The 23,397-nt window shown below is 39.2% G+C and overlaps 1 protein-coding gene across 3 annotated transcripts in view; it reads left to right on the top strand.

The window, feature by feature from the left end:
• The first annotated feature begins 4,885 nt into the window (after window positions 1-4,885).
• The window catches only part of IDO2 (indoleamine 2,3-dioxygenase 2), a 113,487-nt gene continuing 94,975 nt past the window's right edge, over window positions 4,886-23,397 (top strand). Inside the window, exon 1 of one of the 3 annotated variants that reach the window (XM_010592549.3) lies at window positions 4,886-6,603. In XM_010592549.3, coding sequence (XP_010590851.1) covers window positions 6,505-6,603 — 99 coding nt within the window. In that variant the 5' untranslated portion in view covers window positions 4,886-6,504. Of the gene's footprint in view, window positions 6,604-11,318; window positions 16,035-23,397 lie in introns of those variants that run through there. The other 2 variants (XM_064272791.1, XM_064272790.1) reach the window with 2 other exon arrangements.

The following is a 23,397-nucleotide window of genomic DNA, read 5'->3' as shown; positions in this document are numbered from 1 at the left end:
TGAAAATGAAAGGCTATAAAAGTCCTGGCAGAGAAATAAGAGGGTGAAAAGCACAGAAGTAGAAGTGTGATCTCCTGGAGAAAGTGCACATAGCTCAATACGGCTGAAGCATAAATGAATAAAAAGTGTGAGTAGCATGGTGAGAAGTAGCATTGGAGAGGAAAGTAGGGTCCAAACTGATTGGCTTCAAGGGCCATGCAATGAAGTAGTTTTAATTTATCTTGAAAACAAAGAGAAAGACTTTAAGCAGAGAAATGACTTTATTAAATTTACGTACTTAAATGATCACCCAGGCAGCAGTTGGAAAGAAAAAATTCAAAGTGGGATAATGTGGGAAGTAATATTAAAGGCAGGATGACTAGGTAGGAGACTACAAAAGTAATCCAGTATGAAATGATGGTAAAGAATAACAGGATTAGATCTGAGGCAGAGAGACCGGTTAGGAGGTTATTATGATATAGTATTCTAATAGTAAATGGCAAGGAGCTGAAAGTAGTGGCTGTGGGCCTGGGGATAAAGGGACACATGAAAAATATTAAGGCAACAGGACTGACAAGATAGGTGTTCTGTTGGACATGATCCTAGAGTGACTTCCAGGTCTCTTACTTGGTCAACTATGAGAATAGAGGTACTAGGGCCAGCTTCATGGGGGTTCAACCCGGGTGTTTAAACAGGGCCTTGTATTCAGAAAGGCTCCATGCTTAGTTTAATACTCTCTGTCAATGTCTTGAAATTCTTAATAATTTTGAACAAACCCTAACATTTTCATTTTTCACTGAGCCCATCAAATTGTGTTACTGGTCCTGAGAAGTAACATTCACCAAGATATAGCATATAACAGGAAGACAAGCTTTGCCCTTGTTGCTGTAAGAGAATAAAGGATATATAAAGGTTAAACCTGTCACTACGCAATGAGGGATTAGAGCAAGGCCTTGAGTTAGTTACTGGGGATATAAGAATGAAAAAAGCTTTTACCCTACCTCAACGGAAAACCGAACAAACCCATAGTCGTCAAGTCAATTCTGACTCATGGCAACCCCATGTGTATCAGAGGAGAAATGGCCCCATAGAGTTTTCAATGGCTATAATCTTATCGAAGTAGAGCACCAGACCTTTCTTACATGGTGCTGCTGGGTGGATTTGATCTTCTAACCAGTCGATTAATAATCTAGTGTAAACCGTTTGCACCACCCAGGAACCTACTTAAGGGAAACCAAAAACCAAATCTGTTGCCGTTGAATCAATTCCGATTCATAGCGACCCTATAGGACAGAGTAGAACTGCTCCATAGGGATTCCAAGGAGTGCCTGGTGGATTTGAACAGCTGACCTTTTGGTTAGTAGCCATAGCTCTTAACCACTACACCACCAGGGTTAGGCACCTGTTAAATATTTGAAGAACTATGATGTTTCACGTGAAGCCTCTAGAGAGCAGTCAGCTGAAGATGTTCCAATAGATAGTAGCATATATGGGTCTAGAGATCAAGAGAGATCTGACTAGAACCAAAATGTTGGGAGCCATCAGCCTAGAGAAGACGGCTGAAGTCTTTAAATGGATGAGATCACCCAGGGAGAGGGTGCCTAGTGAGAAACGAAGGGAGTCAAGAGTTAAGACCTGAACTATGGAGATGGCCTACATTAAACTCTAACAAGAAAACTGGGAAAGAATAACAAAAGAAGGAAGGTTATGCCTTTAATCATTAGAGGTGCTAGCTCTAAAGTCAGATGGTCTGTGTTCTGGTCCTGGCTCTATCACTTACAAAAAGTGTGACCTTAGGCTTTTGCTTAAATTTTCTAAGCTTCAGTTTCCTCAACTGAATTATGGGAATAACAATACCACTTAACTTCTAGGATTTTTGTGAGAGCTAAATGAGATACTCCCTGGAAGATGCTTACATAAGGCTTGGCACAGAAAAAATAATCAGTGAATGTTAGCTATAAATTTTTACATACAATAAAACCAGGAGAAATAGAAGTCATAGAAGATGTCAAGAAGAGAGTTAAAAAAAAAAAGGAGATGTAGGCTGCAATGCTAAATGCCTGAATAATCAATCAAGGAAAAGACAAGAAAGTTCCCATTAAATTTAGATGCAAAAAGGTAATTAATGAGCTGGACAAGAACAATCTCAATGTGCTGGTATTGTTTGGGCTCATTGTTTTTGACCACTTAAATTTAGGATGCTAGCAATTTTGAAACAGAAAATAAATGTGTGTCATATTGCTCCCAGTAAATGTATAAGTAATGCCATAAAAATTTCAATTGTGGGAAATTCTTTATTCCTCTTATCAACACTCTATCCATTTCCATAAGACCCTAGTATCCCAGATGGCTGCAACAATGGACTCAATGATCATGAAGATGGTTCAGGATCAGGAGGGCAACATTTTGTTCTGTTATACATAAGACCACCAAGAGTCGGAGCCAACTTGTTGGCAAATAACAATAACAAACCCAATCTAAGACAAAATGAACTCTCATTGTGTGCTGGTACTATTTCATTCATGGAAAAGGTGATTATAGAGCCCAGGACTCAGAAATCCCCAGCCCTGCTATAGTCGCTATGAGTTGGAATCAGCTTGACGGCAACGGGTTTGGTTTGTTTTTGGTTGTTAGGAGAGAAAGTTCCTGTGTATAATGATATCCTGATAAATACGAAAGATTCCAGGCAGTGTTTCCTGGAGGGTGTGGTCTCTGTGTTCCTGATTACAGTGGTAGTTTTATTCCTGGTGCTGGGCCTTGAGTGTTGCAACAGAAAGCAATACAGGGTTCTCTCTGATGATATCAAGACCTTAGTTCTAAAAACGTGTGGTCCACAAGGAGATTCTGAGAGATCATTCATTTAACACTTACTAATCACCATAATCACCATCCAGTGGACTAGCTGCTAAAGAAAATACAAAGTTGAGTTAGATATGGGTTCTGTTCTCAACAATCTAATAGGAAAGATGAGGTATTAGGGACGGTCAAACAATATAGAACTTGAAATGTGACATGAAAGAAGTACAAGGTGATTGTAGAATTTTGCAGCAAGAGAGAGGTCATTTTCAGGGCAATTCTGAAAAAGGATCATGGAAGTATTAGTATCTGAGATGTGTCTTAAAAGGTAAGTGTCATTTAGATATGCGAAGATAGTCAAGAAAGTATTTTGGAAAGAGGAAATATTGTGAATAAAGAGACAAATGTAGCAAAATGCTAGTCATTTAGGGGCAGCAAGTTATTCTGGGGGGCTTGAGCAGAGGTCTCATGTACAGCTAGAAACGTACTTAGATGATGGGCATCCTTGAATGCCAGGTGAAGGAACTTGAATTTCGGTTTATTTTCACTTAGGTGCTCTTGAAGGTTTTTGTGGCAGGACCTGAGATGCTCACTGATCCATGAGTAACATTGGCCTGGATCCTGGGATCAAGAAAGGTCAAGACTGAGTTCACAGTCTTGGAAACCTGGATATAAATTTGATAAAAAACAAAACCCAAAAGCATTGCCGTCGAATAAATTCTGACTCAAAGCAACCCTATAGTTAAGATTACATGGAAACAGTTTGGCAGTTCTTCAAAAAGTTAAACATAGAACTACTGTATGAACCAGCAATTCCACTCCTAGGTATATATTCAAGAGACTTGAAAACAGCCACACAAACAGATGTATGCGTACTAATGTTCATTACAGCACTATCCACAGTAGCCAAAAAATGGAAACAACCTAAGTGTTCATCAAAAGTGGACTGGATAAACAAATGGGGTACATACATACAATGGAATACTATTCAGCCATAAAGAGAAACGAAGTCCTGATCCATGCTAGGACTTGGATGAACCCCTTATGGAAGGTGAAATAAGTCAATCACAAAAGGACAAGTATCGTATGATTTCCCTTATATAAAATAACAAGAATACTCAAATGTGTAGAGATCCATGTTTATTAGTGGCTAAAAAAAAAGGCACCAGTTTTTTTTTTTTACCAGGGATAGGAGGGAGGGGGAAAAGAGGGAGCCATTTTTTAGGAAGCAGTGAGTTTCTGTTTATCTTGATGGGAAATTTGGCAACGGTTATGGGAGATGGTTACAAAACATGATTAATATAATTGATGTCACCCCAAAAATTTTGAATTGGCAAATGTCGTGTTATATATATATATATATATTATATATATATAATATATATAATATATATAATACATATATACATATATATGTCTTTACAAAAATAAAAAGTAAATTAAGAAAAAGATTACATGGAAATAGATGTGAACATTGAGGGAGAGAGTATAGATAAAGAAATGGTCACAATAATTCTGTAAATATATGTTTGGAACTGAGATAGACAAAAGCGTCAGTGACTAAAACATAAAAGATAGAGCCCGAATGATAGGAAAGAAAACCAGAAATGTATGATACTAAGAAAGAGTTCCCAGGAGGAGGAAAGAAGAACATGAGAAAAACAACATTTACTGTTATATTCTAGGTGTTTCACTTAAGGTTTCTCATTTATTCATCACAACGTTTCACTGGAATAAACAATTGCTGTTTTCTGCAAATGTGGAAATAGAGACTCAGAATTCAGGCCACTTGTCCAAGGCTGTATACCTAATAGATGGTTGAGATTCACGCTCAGGTAGGGGTAGCTGAAGTTGACAATGGAAGTCATGGACTGAGAAGAAACAAGTCAGAATTCTAGTCCAATTCTGATGCCAACGCTCAGGGTGACATGTGGTATGTCATTTCACTCCCATAAATCTCAGATTTCCTTTGTATTTAATCCGAGTGTTGAGCTAGATAACATCCTATAATGTCAGTTTTAGTATTTTATGATGCGATGGTTCTGGGATTTTATGATGTTGCAGTAAATTCTTTAAAGGCATGGCATAAAACAAAACCGAAACTGGAGTCATCTTCTCAGCTGAGATGAAAGGAAGGGAAGAACTGGAGGATGACCAAACATACAGTGTTTGAAAGATTGCGTTTAGGAGGCATAAGAAACTGAACTTTGAGACTGACTGGATATTGGACTGAAGGGAAGTAGACAGCTAAGCACAGCTTTTAGGTACCTCCTGTTAACCTATAAATCAATTAGGCTGCTTTTGGTGCACAGCCTTCAAAGCTGAAACCTCCCTCAAACCAAAACGAAACCCACTGCCATCAGGTCGATTCCAACTCATACGGAACTGTTAAATGTCTGGACACTTCCTGCTTTTATATTTATCTTAGAGTAATGGGGGAAGGAGACATGTGCTGGCTAAACTACCTTAAAAATAGATCTGCTTACAACGTTATGACCTAAGTTCAGGCTGCATTGGGCAAAAGGCAGTCTTAAAAATTTCCACAATGCAGGTGTATGGTCCGGTATTTATTATGCTGGACTGAACATTAGGGTGAATTCAAATCCTGGTGGTACACTGGACAGGCACCCTGGCCATCTAGTGAAGAGACTTGGAATTCAGGATAACTTATTTCTAGTCCTGGTTTTGGTAATAATTAGTGGTGTGACATTGGACAATTTTATTCGTACTTATATGCCTCAGTTTACAAATTTTTTAAATGGAGTTGGTAATAACGACTTCATAGAAAAAGGAAAATCACTTATCTTTGTGGTAGGTCCTTAAAAGTTGCTTGATAACAGGGTTAAATCAAATTATCTGTTCATGCTATTCTTAAGTTTGTTAGTACCATGCAGTCTCATTTGTTAAAATAAAAAATACTGTATCTTTCTTTGGAAGCCCTGGTGGCATAGTAGTTAAGAGATACAGCTGATAACCAAAAGGATGGCAGTTCAAATCCACCAGGCACTCCCCGGAAACCCTACGGGGCAGTTCTACTCTGTCCTGTGGGTAGCTATGAGTCAGAATTGACTCGACAGCAATGGGTTTGTTTTTTTTTTTTAATATTTTCCTTGAATGTGATGAGGGTATTCAAAAAGAAGTAAATTTTATTTTTTTTAAATAATAAAACCTTTCATAATTTTGGAGTATTTTTTTTTCAAACTACATACAGGTTCCAACATGCCTTTACAGTCATCCTCCCAACACTAACTACCACCAATCACTGAAATAACAATTTAATAGTAATTTATGGTTTTCATGGGCTATTTTTTTGGAATAAAGACCTTCTTCTCAAATTTCATCATCAGTCAGATTCCTGTAAGGGTACTTGGAATCAGTCATGATCAAAGGTATCGTCCACTTCCCCTTTACCAAAGTGGAACAACTTTGTTTCTGGACTTAAAACCAATCTAACCATAATACCCGTATGTGAAGGGGAAGTAGGGATTTTTCTGAGGTAATTTTGTTTGCCTGTTTATTTTAATCAGCAGCCATTGATTGTTTTTAACCTTGTGTCAGAGAAAGTCCAAGGCAGTCTGGAATTCCACCTCAGGGCAAAGTTCTGCCACACTGCAGAGACACTGCACAACTAACAGACGCTGTGTCGAAGCTCCCTTAACCTGGATATTTGATATATTCAGGCCTGTTTCCTTTCAGTACAGCTTCAGTGCAGATACTTCCAACAAAATAATGGAGCCTCAAAAACAGAATTTGAAGACAACACTGCCCTTGTCTTTAGGAAGATTTCACATTTCTGAAGATTATGGCTTTCTTCTCCCGAATCCTCTGGTAAGTATATAAAGCTTTGGACCAGATACAGTATGTTTCTTCAGATGCTGGTCTATATTACTCTTTCCGTTTTTTTTTCTTTTTTTAATTTATATAGTTTTTAAGAGAGATGCAATAAAAATATCAAGTCATTAATCTGGGAATGATGCTACAAATGAAGCATTGTGTAATTACCAAATAAAAAGAAGCGACAGCTACAGCAGTGGATAGTTCAAGTGGAATGTTTTAAAGTCAGTGTCTCTGAATAGACTTCAGGCCAGGAAACCTATTTGTATTTATCCAGAAAAAGACAGAAAGTAGATATAGTTAACTGATGTGGGCAAATACAGAACCCTAAGTATAGCAGCATGGTGTTTTCAAGATATAAAATCTTACCACATGATGTAAGGTGCTAGCAAGTTCCCCCAACATTCAATAAATTTAACTTCTCTCTTACAGATTCAACATTTTGCTTTGGGTACATGTTTGGAATGGCAATACCCATGGGAGAGCTTACTCATAAACTGTTCCGGGTCATTACTGCTGATAATCTTGATGTGAATTAGTTTAACTTGACTTGCTAGTTGGAGAGAAAAGAGATCATGGAGGACTTTAGGTGCCTTGGGGGTTGGTAAGACTGATTAAAGGGTCACAGAAATTGCTGAGAAGAGGAACAAACCTTCAAGAACCAACAGTACTTATTTCTTAATTTTCCTTATTTTTCAAACTCTGTTTTAACCCGGGTTTATCAGTTAACACTTATCAACATGTTTTTGTTTTTCTTTGAATGTGATCTGAGGCCTAGAATGGTAAAACTGTAAGAGTCTTTAGAAACCATATGGTCCCAGGCCCCTCCCTTTACACTAGAGCCAGGTGAAGTCCCAAACAAGTGACTTGTCCAAAGTCATTTTAGTGACAAAAGCAGAGCTAGAACCCTGATCTTGACATCTTTTTTCTACTGCATCTTAAATAAGGGCCAAGATCACTCAGTTAAAAATCTAAGGATTCCATGTTTAGAGTCATTACAATAGCTTACTAAAACCAGCTATTTTTCCACAGGTCTAATTTGCCATTGGAAACTCTGGTGACATAGGGGTTAAGATTTCAGCTGCTAACCAAAACGTCAGTAGTTTAAATCTGCCAGGCACTCCTTGGTAACACTGTGCGGTAGTTCCACTCTGTCCTATGGGTCACTATGAGCAGAAATCGACTTGATGGCACTATGAGCAGGGTCACTATGAGCAGAAATCAACTTGATGGCAACGGGTTATAATTCACCATTTAACTGTGATTAAAGAATGGTCAGAAAACGGATGAGGTCTGATCAAATAGCTACTCTGAATCTTGTTTTCTTGTGATTGTTATTGGAAGGATACAAATGAAGATAAGATTTATTCCCTGCTCTCAGAAGTTCTCTGTAGGCTATTAATTGTGATACCTGGTAACTTAGACATTAAAATTAATGACTCTCACACACATAAAAACACATCAGTTACTTGTCTCATGGCGATTCCATGTATGTCAGAGGAGAGCTGTACTCCATAGAGTTTTCAATGTCTGAATTTTTTAGGAAGGAGATTTCCAGTCCCTTCTTCTGAGGCACTTTTGGGTTCACTCAATCCTCCAACCTTCTGTTTAGCAGCTGAGCATGTTAACATTTTGTGACACCCAGAGACAAATTAATGACAACAGGGTGTTACACGGAATGCGAGGGTGTTACACGGAATGCGGTTGTTAAAGGGTCCTGGACTGTGTGCTAATACTGACTCTGTGACTAGAGTGACGCATCCTCCCTGTTTCCTAGGGATTGAAGGGATTCCTGAGACATGGGGTTTTCAGTGCTGAATCAGGAAAGTCCTGGGCAAACCAGAATGAGTCAGTCTTTCTAACCGGCAAGTACTAGCTCTTGAGAACTTGAGTGAATCACAAAGGCCACCTGATTCTGTTTTCACATCCACTGAAATGAGAGCTACCACATCCTCACCAGAGTGTCTTGGAGCGTGAGTGTGAAAGCACTTTGATAAATCCTGTGTGAGTTGGGCACTGGGTGGTTTGTGGTGGTAAGGGTGAGATGCCAGTTTTCCTAACCCTTAGTCTAGTGTTCTTAGAGAAGCCCATTATGTGTGTACAATTTAATTCAGGAACATTCCCATCCTCCTTTGTTCACAAGGAAGAAAAGGCCAATAAGTCAACATAGTTTATTGGCATTAAATATGTGTACTGAGCTGAGAAAAAAATATTACTTGAAAAGATAGTAAACATTGGATAGGGCTACAATTGCAGATTTCCTCTCTTTCTTGTTTCCTTTTTCATAATTAGGGAACAATGGCAAATGAGAAATAATAGCAGCAATTGTTTTTGACAACTGTGCCTTGTGTTTTCATTATTGGGTATCTTAGGAAAGAAATTTTTTATCTCTGCCTTCTAAAAAAAAAAATTTTTTTTTCTATTAATAAACAAAATGAAACAAAAATTCCATGGCAAACTGGCTCTAGTTTATCATGGTAATATTTTCCAGATCCTTCAAAATGTAATTCCTTGTTTCAGTTTTAATTTTCTCCCATTGCTCTGAGAATTTTAAATGCCTCCATTTCTGGGAAGAGGTGGAGGAAGAAAGTTCTCATCAGAATCTGCCCCAGATTTATCCACAGATCAGGAAAGGCTCAGTGACCAACATCACCAGACTCCAGTTTTGCAATTGATCATGGGTTAGGAAGAGGGCTTTGAAGCAATTCATTAGGGTTAGAACCCATGCTGAGAATTTAATTTCCACCCCAGATATACTGAATTAGAATCTTTATTTTAACAAGATCTCAAAGGTAATTCTTATGCATAGGTATATTTTGAGAACCACTACTCTATTAGTGGTCCTCAGAATTGGTTCCTAACCAGCAACATAAGCAACACCTGGGAACTTATAAGAACTACAAATTCTCAAGAGGGGTTCGATCCAAAACTGACCAGTTCAAAGCTCTGGTAGGAAGTATCAATCCTTTGACCTGCAGGCACACAACAACAACAATTCTCTGCTTAAGAGCCCAACCATGCCTTGCATTCCTTACTATAAATGTCAGAGTGCAAGGAAGGTGATTTTCTTCCTGGCAATTGGCCCCAAAGATGCGCTTTCTGCAAGCTTGGTTGCTTCCTGTGAACATCAGGGTCAGATTAACCAATAAGCAAAGTTTATACAATCTTACATTAAGCAAGGTACACGTGAGCTTACTTCCACTTACTGTGGTGAGAAACAGTTGTAATTCTGCACAGATAAATAAATAAGCAGGAGTAAACCTGTGCGTACGTTGCTTATTGGGTAATATATCCAAATACATAAAATGGTTACTGTAAAGTCTCTGTAGAAAAACATAGTCAAGTAATGAATAAGCAAATAGTGTGGCTTTTGAGTGGGTGCTGACTGGCTTTCAAAATTCTATCCTACTGTTCCTACAAATTGTCAGACATCCACAAGTTCTGATATTTCAGTGTGAAAGAATGTATACAGTACCACCCAGACTCACATTCATAAATATGCCACAAAAAATTCCTTATAAATCCTGTGTGTGTGTGTGTGTGTGTTGGAGAGGGGAGGATTTCTCTTTAGACACAAAGAATACAGGGAAATGAGCTTGGGCATTGAGGAGGGTCAAGGTAGATCATACAGGGGCAGAGAGGAGCAGAACTGTGAGACCTTGAATGTTAGGCTCAGGAATTTGGATTTAACATATCTGGGAAATGACATAATTCCAAAGGTATTCAAATGTTTCTAGAAGAATGTTCAGGGCAGAGTAGGTTAGTTCAGTGCTTTTAAAGTGCAAACTAAAATGACCTTAAAAAACAAAATTGCCGTTGAGTCGATTGTAAGTTGTAGCAACCCTAGATGGGCTAGGTGGACTAGAGCTGCCCCATAGGGTTTTCAAGGAGCACCTGGTGGATTAGAACTCTTTAAACGGAAACCCTGGTGGCGTAGTGGAAAAAAAAAGAGTTGGAAGTTTGAATCCGCCAGGCGCTCCTTGGAACCTCTAATGGGGCAGTTCTACTCTGTCCTATAGGGTCGCTATGAGTCGAAATTGACTTGACGGCACTGGGTTTGATCTGGTCTGGGTACCTTTAGATTAGCAGATGTAGCTCTTAACCACTATGCCACCAGGGTTTCCCAAACTTAAGAAGCCTAAAAAAATACTGATGCCAGAGCCCCAGAGAACACTTAAATGAGACTCTCTAGCCTAATTGGCCTCAGAATTTGAAAACCACAGGATGACTATAGAAGAGCACAGGAGACTAGACATGACCAGGGGAAAGATGAGGGCCTGTACTTAAGGGGTTGTTATTCCTATGAGAGACACTGAGAACGGCTGGTAGTAGTGTAAATGCAATAACAAAGGAAAGCGAAAATTTAAAATGTGTTACTGGAGCACAAGAGCACTGGTTCAAATGGTCATGGGGATTTTGGGGACATGATTCTTTGTAGTCATCAAACAACAATGAAGAAAAAAAATACGTACGTACTGCCCTGTAGAAATTAACAGCACTTGACAGAACCAGGGAGCCCTGGTGGCACAGTGGATAAGAGCTACAGCTGCTAACCAAAAGGTCAGCAGTTTGAATCCACCAGCCACTCCTTGGAAACCCTATGGGACAGTTTTACCCTGTCCTATAGGGCCACTATGAGTTGGAATCGACTCTACGGCACTGGGTTTGGCTTGGTTTTTTTTTTTTTTATAGGGTCGCTATGAGTCAGAATCGATTCAACAGCAACTGGTTTGGTTGTTTTATATTAAGAGAAACAGAAGATCCCAGCTGCTTAGAAGGAAAAGTAGAAAAATTACCACAATAGGCTGCAGTTCTAGATAAAAGGTATAAAAAAGTAAGTAGGAAGAATTTAGGTATTTCCCTGATAAATTATTCTCATCTCTGCTATTTTATGGGGCATTTCTCAGGAGGTTGAATGGAGACAACAGTGATAACATAATGCAAGTAGGTATGAAGAGATTTCAGATTTCATGACAGTTAATAAGTTGATCAACTTTAGGTCAGTAAGTAAGGAAAAATGTGTTTTGGGTGGTGGAGGATATAACACTTACGGCATGGGCTTTTGTGCCAGGATTAAGGAACCGTGAAAGATGGATAGAGTCAAGGGGGAAGTGGACAGGCAGGAATAGGGAGTGGGTGTAGGAACTGCCAAGAAAGTGCATGGAAAGTAGAATTTTAAATAATGAAATATCTTAGAGTTTTCAGACATAGGATCTCCAAACTGGGAAGAAACTTAAGACAACCTAGGAGAGGTGAGTGAATAGATTCTATGAAGGGACGAAAAAGAAAAAAAAAAATTTTTTTTTTTTTGAAGGGCATAGGAAAACCCACACCTGGGTTCAGTCAACACAGGTTCAGGGAGTGTAGCAGTTTTCCAAGGCTGCAGCAACAAATTTTCACAAACTTGGCAGCTTACAACCACAGAAATGTATTCCCTCACAGGTCTGGAGGTCAAAGGCCTGAAATCAAGGCACCAACATGGTCAGACTCCCTCCAAAGGCTCTAGAAGAGAATCCTGCCTCGTCTCTTCCAGATTCTGGTAGCTCTAGGCGTTCTTTGCCTTGTGGTTGCACAACTCCAGTCTCGGCCTTTGTCTTCTAATGGTTTTTCCCTTTCTGGGTTTCCTCTCTCCTCCTGCTGTCTTCTCCTCTCCTATAAGGATACTTGCCCTGATCCTGGATGATATCAGTTTACAACCCTTTAAATAATTACATCTGCAAAGACATTTTTTTCAAATCAGATGAACCTATCAGTTTGCAGAGTTACTTGCAACCCACTACAGGGAGTGAGGAGGAAAGATAAAGGACTAGGAGGAGGAACGAACCTGGGCAATATACAACTAAAGGATTGTCTTTTCCTGAGATTCCCAAGCCTGATTGTATGGGCATGGGACCCTGAAAGACACTGAAAGTAAGAATGCAAAACATAAAATGATCAAGGAGACATGAGAACACAGGTCACGTCAGCATAATGTTAACTCATGCTCACCAGTGTGACCTAAATATCCTGAAGAAAAAAATCACACCCCATTCTGTAAAATTGGAGCTTTAAGTTCAGAGGACAGGCAAAACATGAGAAAATACAATTTGGGCAAGGGGCCGTCAACTGAATTAGTGCACCTGAGTACAAGCTTCAGTTTGCTATTAAGACATCAGGTGACCTTAGAAGGTAGTTTTTTCTTTTATGTAAGTTCGAAAGTATAAACAAGAATCATGTTTCTGAAACTGGGTCCTGTGGAGTACAGAGAGGGAAAAGAAGCAGCACATACTATTGAAAGTACATAAATACCAAGAAACGTAATTTTCTGCTGTTTATCCTTTGGCCAGCTATAAAAGCAAAACTATATTTATGTTGCAGTCATAACTTGGAATATATTCTCATAATAAGACTACTTTTTTCCTTCATTTTTTCAAAGTGAAGTCTCTAGATCCTTTGGAAATAATTTTGTAGAATTTATGAGAAATTTTCCATTAAGAAGATTTTATACATTACTCTGGTTGAGAAATATTAGCTAATCCATACAACAAATTCTGACTAAAATAGTAGTCAGACCAGTCACTGAAATAACTGTCTAACCGTAAGGCCTGGTTTTCATAGGCTACTTCTTTGGAATAAAGATCCACTTGTCAAATTTCGTCATGGACCAGGCTCCTGTTAGGGTATTTCAGATCAAATATGATTGAAGGTTTGGTCTACTTCTCCTTTTCCAAAGCGGAACAACTCTGCCTCAGGGTTTAAAGCCAATCTTGTCATATTACATGTACGTGAAGGGAAGGCGAGATTTTCTCTGAGGTGGTTTTGTTTGCCTGTTTTTTTTTTTCAATCAGCAATCATTAATTGTTTATTCAGCCTTGTGTCAGAGAAAGTTCAAGACACTCTGTAATTCCACCTCAGGGCAAAGTTCTGCCACACTACAGAGACACTGCACAACTAACAGACGCTGTGTCAAAGCTCCATTAACCTAGATATTTGATGCATTCAGGCCTGTTTCCTTTCAGTACAGCTTCAGTGCAGATACTGCCAACAAAATAATAAAAATAGTAATAATAATTTTTTTTTTTTGAGCCTCAAAACCAGAATTTGTAAGCAATACTGCCATTGTCTTTAGAAAGATTTCACATTTCTGAAGATGATGGCTTTCTTCCCCCAAAACCTCAGGTAAGGATATAAAGCCTTGGCCCAGAGAGAATAGGTTTCTTCAGATGCTGGTTTATATTATTCTTTCCTTTTTTTTGTTTTAAATATATATGGTTGTTAAGAGAGATGTAAAAAAATTATCAAGTCATGAACCTGGGAAAGAAGCATAGTGTAATTGCCAAATAAAAAGAAGCGACAGCTATGGCAGACGATAGTTCAACTGGGATGTTTCAATGTCAGTTTCTTTGAATAGATTGTAGGCCAGAAACCCTATAAGCAAATTTGTATTTATCAAGCGAAAGACAGAAATTAGATTTAGATAACTGATGTGGGCAAATACAGAACCCTAAGTATAACAGCATGGAATTTGCAAGGTATTAAATCTTCCCACATGATGTAAGGTACTAGCAAGGTCCCCCAACCTTGAATAAACTTAATTCCTCTGTTACAGAGTCAATGTTTTGCATTAGTTACATGTTTGGAATGGAAATGCCTGTTTACTGCTAAACTGTTCAGGGTGTTACCGCTGATAATCTTGACTTGAACTAGTTCATCTCGACTTGCTAATTGGAGAGAAAAGAGAACAGGAGGGACCTTAGGTGCCTTGGGGACTAGTGAGACTGATTAAAGGGTCATAGAAGTTGCTGAGAAGAGGAACAAACCCTTGAGGAAAAAAAAAAAAAAAAAAAAAACAGGACTTATCTCTTACCTTTCCTTAGTTCTCAACCTATAATGCAAGTCTGTTTTGTCAGTTAACACTTATCAACCACTGTTCCTGTTTTTTTCTTCTTCTTCTGTGAATGTGGCCTGCAGCCGAGAGTGGTAAAACTGGGAGAGTTCTTAGAAACCATCTGGTGTCAGGCCCTTCCTTTAACACTAGAACTCGGTGGCTTTGAAGAAGAGACTTGCCCAAAGTCATTTGAGCAAGAACTCTGATCTTGACATCTTTTTTCTACTGCGTCATAAATAAGGGCCAAGACCACTCAGTAAAAATTCTAAGGATCTGATATTTGGAGTCATTACGATAACTTGTTAGAAACGACTATTTTTTCCACAGGAAAAAAATTTTTTTTTTTTTGGCAATCTGTTGTTGACTGTTCTTGAGTCAATTCTGACTCCTGGCAATCCTTCAAGACAGACTAGAACTGCATCATATTGCTTCCAAACCCCAAAACTTTTTTAATTTTTTTGTGCTTTAGATGAAGATTTACAGGGCAAACTAGTTTCTCGTAAACAATTAATACACAGATTGTTTTGTAACCTTGGTTGCCAACCCCACGATGTGTCAACACTCATCCCTTCTTGACCTTGGGCTCCCCATAATCAGCTTTCCTGTCCCCTACTGCCTTCTCATCCTTGCCCCTGAGCTGGAGATTATTTAGTCTCATTTTGTTTTATAGGCCTAAGCTTTGGCTGAAGGGTGAACCTCAGGAATGACTTCTGTACTGAGTTAAAAGAGTGTCTGGGGTCCTTACTCTCAGAGTTTCTCCAGTTTCTGTTGGACCGGTAAGTCTGGTCATTTGGGGGAGTTAGAATTTTGATCTACATTTTTCTCCAGCTCTTTCTGGGACCCTGTGTTGTGATCCCCACCAGAGCAGTCGGTGGTGGTAGCTGGGTACCATCTAGTTGTGTTGGACTCTTCTGGTGGAGGCTGTGGTAGTTGTAGTCTATTAGTCATTTGGACTAATCTTTTCCTTGTGTCTTTGTTTTTCTTCATTTTCTCTTGCTCTGTGAGGGGTGGGACCAGTGTATTGTCTTAAATGGCCCTCACAAGCAGTCTTAAAAAAGACCCCAGACACTACTCATCAAAGTCATCTATAGAACATTTTCTTTATAAACTGTGTTTGATGGTTAAGATTGTGTGTCAGCTTGGCTGGGCCATGATTCTCCCTGTTTTGATGGTCATATAATGTTGAGATTTGATATGTGATCACTCCCATGATGGGATCTGCTGTGAGTAGCCAATCAGGTGAAAGGAAATATCCTTGGGCATGTCGTCTGCATCCGAATATAAGCAGATGTTCTGGCATGGGCTGAGGGCTTTTGCTCATTCTTTATCCTGCAGCTGGCTCCTATTCATCTAATCTTCAGTTCTCCGGACTTGAGCTAGCAGCTTGCCTGAGGTCTTGACTGCCAATCTTGGGGTTCATCAATCTTTGCACCCTGTGAGCAAGAGCTCTGTTCTCCAACCTGCTGGCCTTGGGTTCTCTAGCCCCTGCAGCTACATGAATCTGGAGAAGCTTCTATCTTGATCCACAGACTTGGAACATTCCAGCCTCTACAACCATGTGAGACATTTCCTTGATATAAATCTCTCTCTATATATATGTATATTTATACACTTTGCTGGTTTTGCTTTTCTAGAGAGCCCAGTCTAAGATACAATGTTACACCAATTGAGCTAGATATCCCCCATGGTGCCCAGCCCTCAGCTCAGTCATTTGGTCCCTCAGGGAGTTTGGATGTGTTCATGAATCTTCCATGGCTTTGCCTTAGTCAATTTGTGCTGACTTCTCCAGTATCGTGTACTGTCTTTACCCTTCGCCAAAGTTACTACTCGTCTATTGTCTAGTGTTTTTCCCTTTCCACCCCTTCCCTTCTTCAGAGCCATCAAAGATTGTTTCTTTATGTTTCATGAGTTTTTACAATAGTGATCTCATACTGTATTTGTCCTTTCGTGATTATCTTATTTCACTCAGAATAATGCCCTCCAGATTCATCCATGTTGTGAAATATATCGCAGATTCATTATTGTTTTCTATCATTGCATAGTAGTCCATTGTTCGCATGCAGCACAGTTTGTTCATCCATTCATCTGTTGATGGGCATCTAGGTTGTTGCCAACTTTTTGCTATTGTGAATGATGCTGCAATGAACGTGGGTGTGCATATGTCTATCCGTGTGACGGCTCTTATTTCTCTAGGGTATATTCCTAGAAGTGGGTTAGCTGGTGTGGTATTTCTACTTCTAGCTTTTTAAGGAAGCACCATGTTGTTTTCCAAAAAGGTTGGAGCATTTTGCATTCCCACCAGCAATGCATAAGAGTTCTAATCTCCTCACAGCCTCTCCAACATATATCCTTTTCTTTTTTTTTTTTTTTTTTTGGTTTGTGCCAGTAATGTCAGGGTGAGATGGTATCTCATTGTAGTTTTGATCTGCATTTCTCTAATGGCTAGGGATCTCGAGCATTTTCTCATGTGTCTGTTAGGCACCTGAATGTCTTCTTTGGTGAAGCATTTGTTCATATCCTTTGCCCATTTTTAAATTGGATTATATGTCTTTTAGAAGATCCTGTTATCCAGCTTATCTTCTGATGTTTGTTTGTGTATTGTTACTTATGGTTTGTGTCCTATTTATACCATATATTAGGGCCTCTAGAGTTGACCCTATTTTTTCTTCTTTTATAGGGTTGACCCTATTTTTTCTTCTTTTATTACCTTTTCAACCTCTTCCTTTGTTATGTGTAGGTTCAGATTTTCGACCTCAATTTGTGTTAGTTTAGGTAGGTAGTGTGTTTCTAGAAATTTGTCCATTTCCTCCAGGTATTCAAATTTATTGGAGTATAGTTTCTCATAGTATTCTGTTATGATCCATTTTACTTCATTTGGGTCTGTTGTAATGTTCCCATTTTATTTCTTTTTTTCCCCAGATTTTTTTTTTTTTAAAGTCATACTTCAGGTGACGTTTTACAGAGCAAACTAGTTTCTCATGAAACAATTAATACACATATTGTTTTGTTAAATCGGTTGCCAACCACACAAAAAGTCGGCACTCTCCCTTCTTTGACCTTGGGGTTCCCATTGTCAGTTTTCCTGTCCCCTCCTGCCTTCTCATCCTTGCCCCTGGGCTCATGTGCCTATTCAATCTCATTTTGTTTTATGGGCCTGTCTAATCTTTGATTGAAAGGTATACTTTAGGAGTGACTTTATTACTGAACTACAAGGGGTGTCTGGGGGCCATACTCTTGGGGTTTGTCCAGTCTCTGTCAGACCAGTAACTCTGATCTTTTCATTTTTTTGTGTGTGAGTTAGAATTTTGTACAACCAGCCCCATGTGCTGGCCCTGTCCCTTCTTGAAGGGCTGTGCTACACTACTTCTCCAGAGTCTAACTGGCACACGGACTCCCCGGATCCTCACCCACCCTACCAAAGGGCTCCCTCAGTGACATTTATTTTTTCAGTTTCTTCTCTGTATCTCCCTTTCTTCCTTCCCTTTCTCCCATCTATCTAACCTTGTGCGTTGGCCCCACCCCTTCTTGATGGGCCGTGCCACACTTCTAGGCTAGAGAGCCACCAGCACACAGTATCCCTGGGTCCATGCCACCCCCACTGGTAAGCTCCCTCAGTGACATTTTTTTTAATTTTTATTTTGTTTTGTTTTTACCTTTTTTAATTTTTCTGTTGTTGTTGTTGTGGTTTCTTCTCTCTCTCTCTCTCCCCCCTCCTTCCTTTCCTTTCTCCCACCCACCTAGCCCCATGTACCCCCTCTTCTTGACAAACTGTGCTGCACCACTTGACTAGAGATCTTCTGGCACACAGCCTCCCGGGGTCTGCACTACCCCCACAGGCTGGCTTCCTCAGCATCATACATTTTTTATTTTTCTTTTTCCCGTTTCTGTCTTCCATCCATCTAGGCCCTGCACTGCCTCCATCCCCTCCTGGCAGGCCGTGTTGTGCTGCCTGGTAAGAGATACATCAGCTCGCCACCACTCTAATTCCACCCCACCCTCAATGGCTGGTTCCCCCAGCACCATATTTATTTATTTTGTTGTTGTTGTTTTTTTTTCCATTTGTCCGTTGATTCTTCTCTTTCTTTCACTTCTGTCCTTTCCTTTTGCCTCCCCACCTAGCCCTGTGAGCCTTCCACATCCTTTCTTGACAGGCCAAGCTGCACTGCTCAGATAGACAGCCACCAGCACATGGCCTCACCTGGGTCTGGTCCGCCCCCACCTGCCAAATCCTAAGCCATTTTATTTACTTTTTTCCTTTAGTTTTTCCCCTTCTGTTTTTCTCTCTTCTTTTTCTTAATCTCTGCACCCACTTAGCTCCATATATCACATCTTCTACCTTCCTTCCGCCTAACTGTACCACACGCCAAGTGCTGTGCCCCTGAGTGGCACCAGTGTGGACCACTGGACTCTGCCCTGCACTGCCCCTCCACCCAATCCTGTCAGCCCAAGTAGGTGCTGCAAACAACCCAAGCTGCACCACAGCTGAGTGACTGGCCCTGTCTACCTGGACAAGATGGTGAGAAGTATTGTGCCCACAAACAAGCAACAGTGCATGTCCAGCTAAAGGGAGTCCAATGGTTAGAGAACCAATAACATCAGACAACAACCTGAGTCTAAGACACAGAACAACATCAGCCAGATACCAATCTAGGTAATGATCTCTCAAGGATGAAAGAAAACTAGAAGATTTACAACAGGAAACCAGAAAGGTCAATCCATAAATGGCAACAATATCAGAACAATAAAAGAGGGAATAAACAGTGTAGACATAGAACTTTCAAATGGAGATGAAGTCAAGGTGATACCAAGTAATAAAAGACTGCTTCAAACTTAGGAAGATAGGAGTAAATTTTAAGGTAACAACAAAGAAAGTTAACAAACCAAATCATCAAAATAAAGAAGAAAAACCTAAAGTCTCAGTAAACACAAAATCTACAAAAACAAAAGAAATGAAAAGGAAACCATAAACAAAAGAATCTTAGCACAGGAGACTACAAGGAACAAAGAAAATGTTAGCACTACAAAAAAAAAAGCACTACAAAATGACGGGGATAAACTCACACCTATCAATAATCACGCTGGATGTAAATGGGTTAAATGTACCCATAAAGAGACAGAGTGACAGAACGGATAAAAGTCAGGATCGATCAATGTACTGTGTATGAGAGACACACCTTAGAGACAAAGACAAAAAATAATAAAAATAGAAGGATCAAAAAATATACCAAGCAAAGGGCAACCGAAAAAGAGCAGAAGTGGTAATACTAATCTCAGATAAAATAGACTTTAAAACAAAATCCACCATAAAAGACAAGGGAAGGACATTATACAATGATTAAAGGAGCAATTCAACATGAGGACATAACCATAGTAAATATCTACGTAGCCAATGACAGGACTCCAAAATACACAAAAGAAAAAAGCCTAAGAGCACCGAAAAGAGAAATTGACAGTTCCACAATAATAGTGGGAGTCTTCAACGAACCACTCTCTAGATGACAGAACATCTAGAAAGGAACTCAACAAAGATACAGAAGATCTAAAGGCCACAATCAACCAACTTGACCTCAGAGACATGTATCGAACGCTCCACCCAACAGCTGCAAAGTGCGCATCCTTTCCAATGCAAATAGAATGTTCTCCAGAATAGACCATGTCTTAGGCTACAAAGCAACCCTCACAAATATTCAAAACATGGAGATTATAGAAAATGTATCCTTCGATCACAATGCCATAAAAGTAGAAATTACTAACAGAAGGAGCAAGGCAAAAAAATCAAATACATAGCGATTGAGTAACACCTTGCTTAAAAACCACTGGGTAACAGAAAAAATAAAAAATTCCTGCATCAAATTAGAGCGAAAACACATCATGCCAAATCCTTTGGGACACAGCAAATGCAGTGCTCAGAGGTCAATTTATGGCAAGGAGATGCACACATCAAAAAAGAAGAAAGGAAAAAAATCAAAACATTAGCTATACAACTCGAACATACAGAAAGAAAACGGCAAAAGAAGACCACATCCACCAGAAGAAAGAAAATAATAAAGATGAGAGCAGAAATAAATGAAAAAGAGATGAGAAAAACAATACAAGGAATGAATAAAATGAAAAGTTGGCTCTTTGAAAGGATTGAAAAGCCATTGGCCAAACTGGAAAAGAAAACCAGGAGAGGATGCAAATAACCCAAATAAGAGATGACTGAAGGCTGTGCGCATCATGATCTTGGGGAACGTTTAGATCAATTGGCCTAACACAGTTTATAAAGAAAATGTTCTGCGTTCTACTTTGGTGAGTAGTATCTGGGGTCTTAAAAACTTGTGACTGGCCATCAAAGATACTCCACAGGTCTCAGTTCATCTGGAGCAAGGCAGAATGAAGAAAACCAAAGGACTAAAGAACCACAACTACCACAGCGTCCACCAGACTGAGCCCAGCAAAACAAGATAGTGTCAGACTAGCACCACCAACCGCTCTGACAGGGATCTGGACAGAGCTGGAGAAAAATGTAGATTAAAATTCTAACTTCCCAAAATGACCAAACTTACTGGTCAGACAGAGACTGGATAAACCCTGAGAGGATGGCCCCCAGACATTCTTTTAACTGGGTACTGAAATCACTCCCAACACCTTTTAGCCAAAGATTAGACAGGCCCATAAGACAAAACAAGACTAAATGGACACACCAGCTCAGGAGCAAGGACAAGAAGGCAGTGGGGGACAGGAATGAGGAACTCAAGGTCGAAAAGAGGAGAGTGTTGACATGTCATGGGGTAGGCAACCAATTTCACAAAACAATGTGTATTTATTGTTTAATGAGAAACTAGTTTGCCCTATAAACTTTCACCTAAAGCACGATGAAAAATTAAAAAAAAAAAAATTTCAACCTTGGAAACCCTATGGGGGCAATTCTACTTTGTCCTATAGGATTGCTATGAGTCAGCACCCAACAACAGACTGCAAAACAAATAAACAAACAAAAAGTGTCTTGTGGAAAAAAATGATTGGTTCTAATGAATTACCCTAATGACACCAAACATCGGATCCTTAGAATTTTAACTGAGTGGTCTTGGCCCTTATTTATGATGCAGTATTAAAAAGATGTCAAGATCAGAGTTCTTGCTCTGCTTTGGCTGCTAAAATGACTTTGGGCAAGTCTCTTCTTCAAAGCCACCGAGTTCTAGGGTTAAAGGAAGGGCCTGAGACCAGGTGGTTTCTAAGAACTCTCCCAGTTTTACCACTCTCGGCTGCAGGCCACATTCACAGAAGAAGAAGAAAAAAACAGGAACAGTGGTTGATAAGTGTTAACTGACAAAACAGACTTGCATTATAGGTTGAGAACTAAGGAAAGGTAAGAGATAAGTCCTGTTTTTTTTTTTTTTTTCTCAAGGGTTTGTTCCTCTTCTCAGCAATTTCTATGACCCTTTAATCAGTCTCACTAGTCCCCAAGGCACCTAAGGTCCCTCCTGTTCTCTTTTCTCTCCAATTAGCAAGTCGAGATGAACTAGTTCAAGTCAAGATTATCAGCGGTAACACCCTGAACAGTTTAGCAGTAAACAGGCATTTCCATTCCAAACATGTAACTAATGCAAAACATTGACTCTGTAACAGAGGAATTAAGTTTATTCAAGGTTGGGGGACCTTGCTAGTACCTTACATCATGTGGGAAGATTTAATACCTTGCAAATTCCATGCTGTTATACTTAGGGTTCTGTATTTGCCCACATCAGTTATCTAAATCTAATTTCTGTCTTTCGCTTGATAAATACAAATTTGCTTATAGGGTTTCTGGCCTACAATCTATTCAAAGAAACTGACATTGAAACATCCCAGTTGAACTATCGTCTGCCATAGCTGTCGCTTCTTTTTATTTGGCAATTACACTATGCTTCTTTCCCAGGTTCATGACTTGATAATTTTTTTACATCTCTCTTAACAACCATATATATTTAAAACAAAAAACAGAAAAGAATAATATAAACCAGCATCTGAAGAAACTTATTCTCTCTGGGCCAAGGCTTTATATCCTTACCTGAGGTTTTGGGGGAAGAAAGCCATAGTCTTCAGAAATGTGAAATCTTTCTAAAGACAATGGCAGTATTGCTTACAAATTCTGATTTTGAGGCTCAAAAAAAAAAATTATTATTATTATTTTTATTATTTTGTTGGCAGTATCTGCACTGAAGCTGTACTGAAAGGAAACAGGCCTGAATGCATCAAATATCTAGGTTAATGGAGCTTCGACACAGCGTCTGTTAGTTGTGCAGTGTCTCTGTAGTGTGGCAGAACTTTGCCCTGAGGTGGAATTACAGAGTGTCTTGAACTTTCTCTGACACAAGGCTGAATAAACAATTAATGATTGCTGGTTGAAAAAAAAAAAAACAGGCAAACAAAACCACCTCAGAGAAAATCTTGCCTTCCCTTCACGTACGTGTAATATGACAAGATTGGCTTTAAACCCTGAGGCAAAGTTGTTCTGCTTTGGAAAAGGAGAAGTAGACCAAACCTTCAGTCATATTTGGTCTGAAATACCCTAACAGGAGCCTGGTCCATGACGAAATTTGACAAGTGGATCTTTATTCCAAAGAAGTAGCCTATGAAAACCAGGCCTTACGGTTAGGCAATTATTTCAGTGACTGGTCTGACTACTATTTTAGTCAGAATTTGTCATATGAATTAGCTAATATTTCTCAACCAGAGTAATGTATGGAACTTTCTTAAAGGAAAATTTCTCATGAATTCTACAAAATTATTTCCAAAGGATCTAGAGACTTCAATTTGAAAAAAAATGAAGGAAAAAAGTAGTCTTATTTATGAGAATGTATTCCAACTAAATGTGTCACAAAAGTTTTGCTTGTATAGCTGGCCAAAGGATAAAAAAAAAAAGCAAAAAATTACATTTCTTAGTATTTATGTACTCT

Source organism: Loxodonta africana, chromosome 19 (genome assembly GCF_030014295.1).
Source record: "Loxodonta africana isolate mLoxAfr1 chromosome 19, mLoxAfr1.hap2, whole genome shotgun sequence".
NCBI lineage: Eukaryota > Metazoa > Chordata > Mammalia > Proboscidea > Elephantidae > Loxodonta > Loxodonta africana.
Note: the sequence above shows the minus strand (reverse complement) of the source record. Positions and strands in the feature narration are given on the sequence as shown.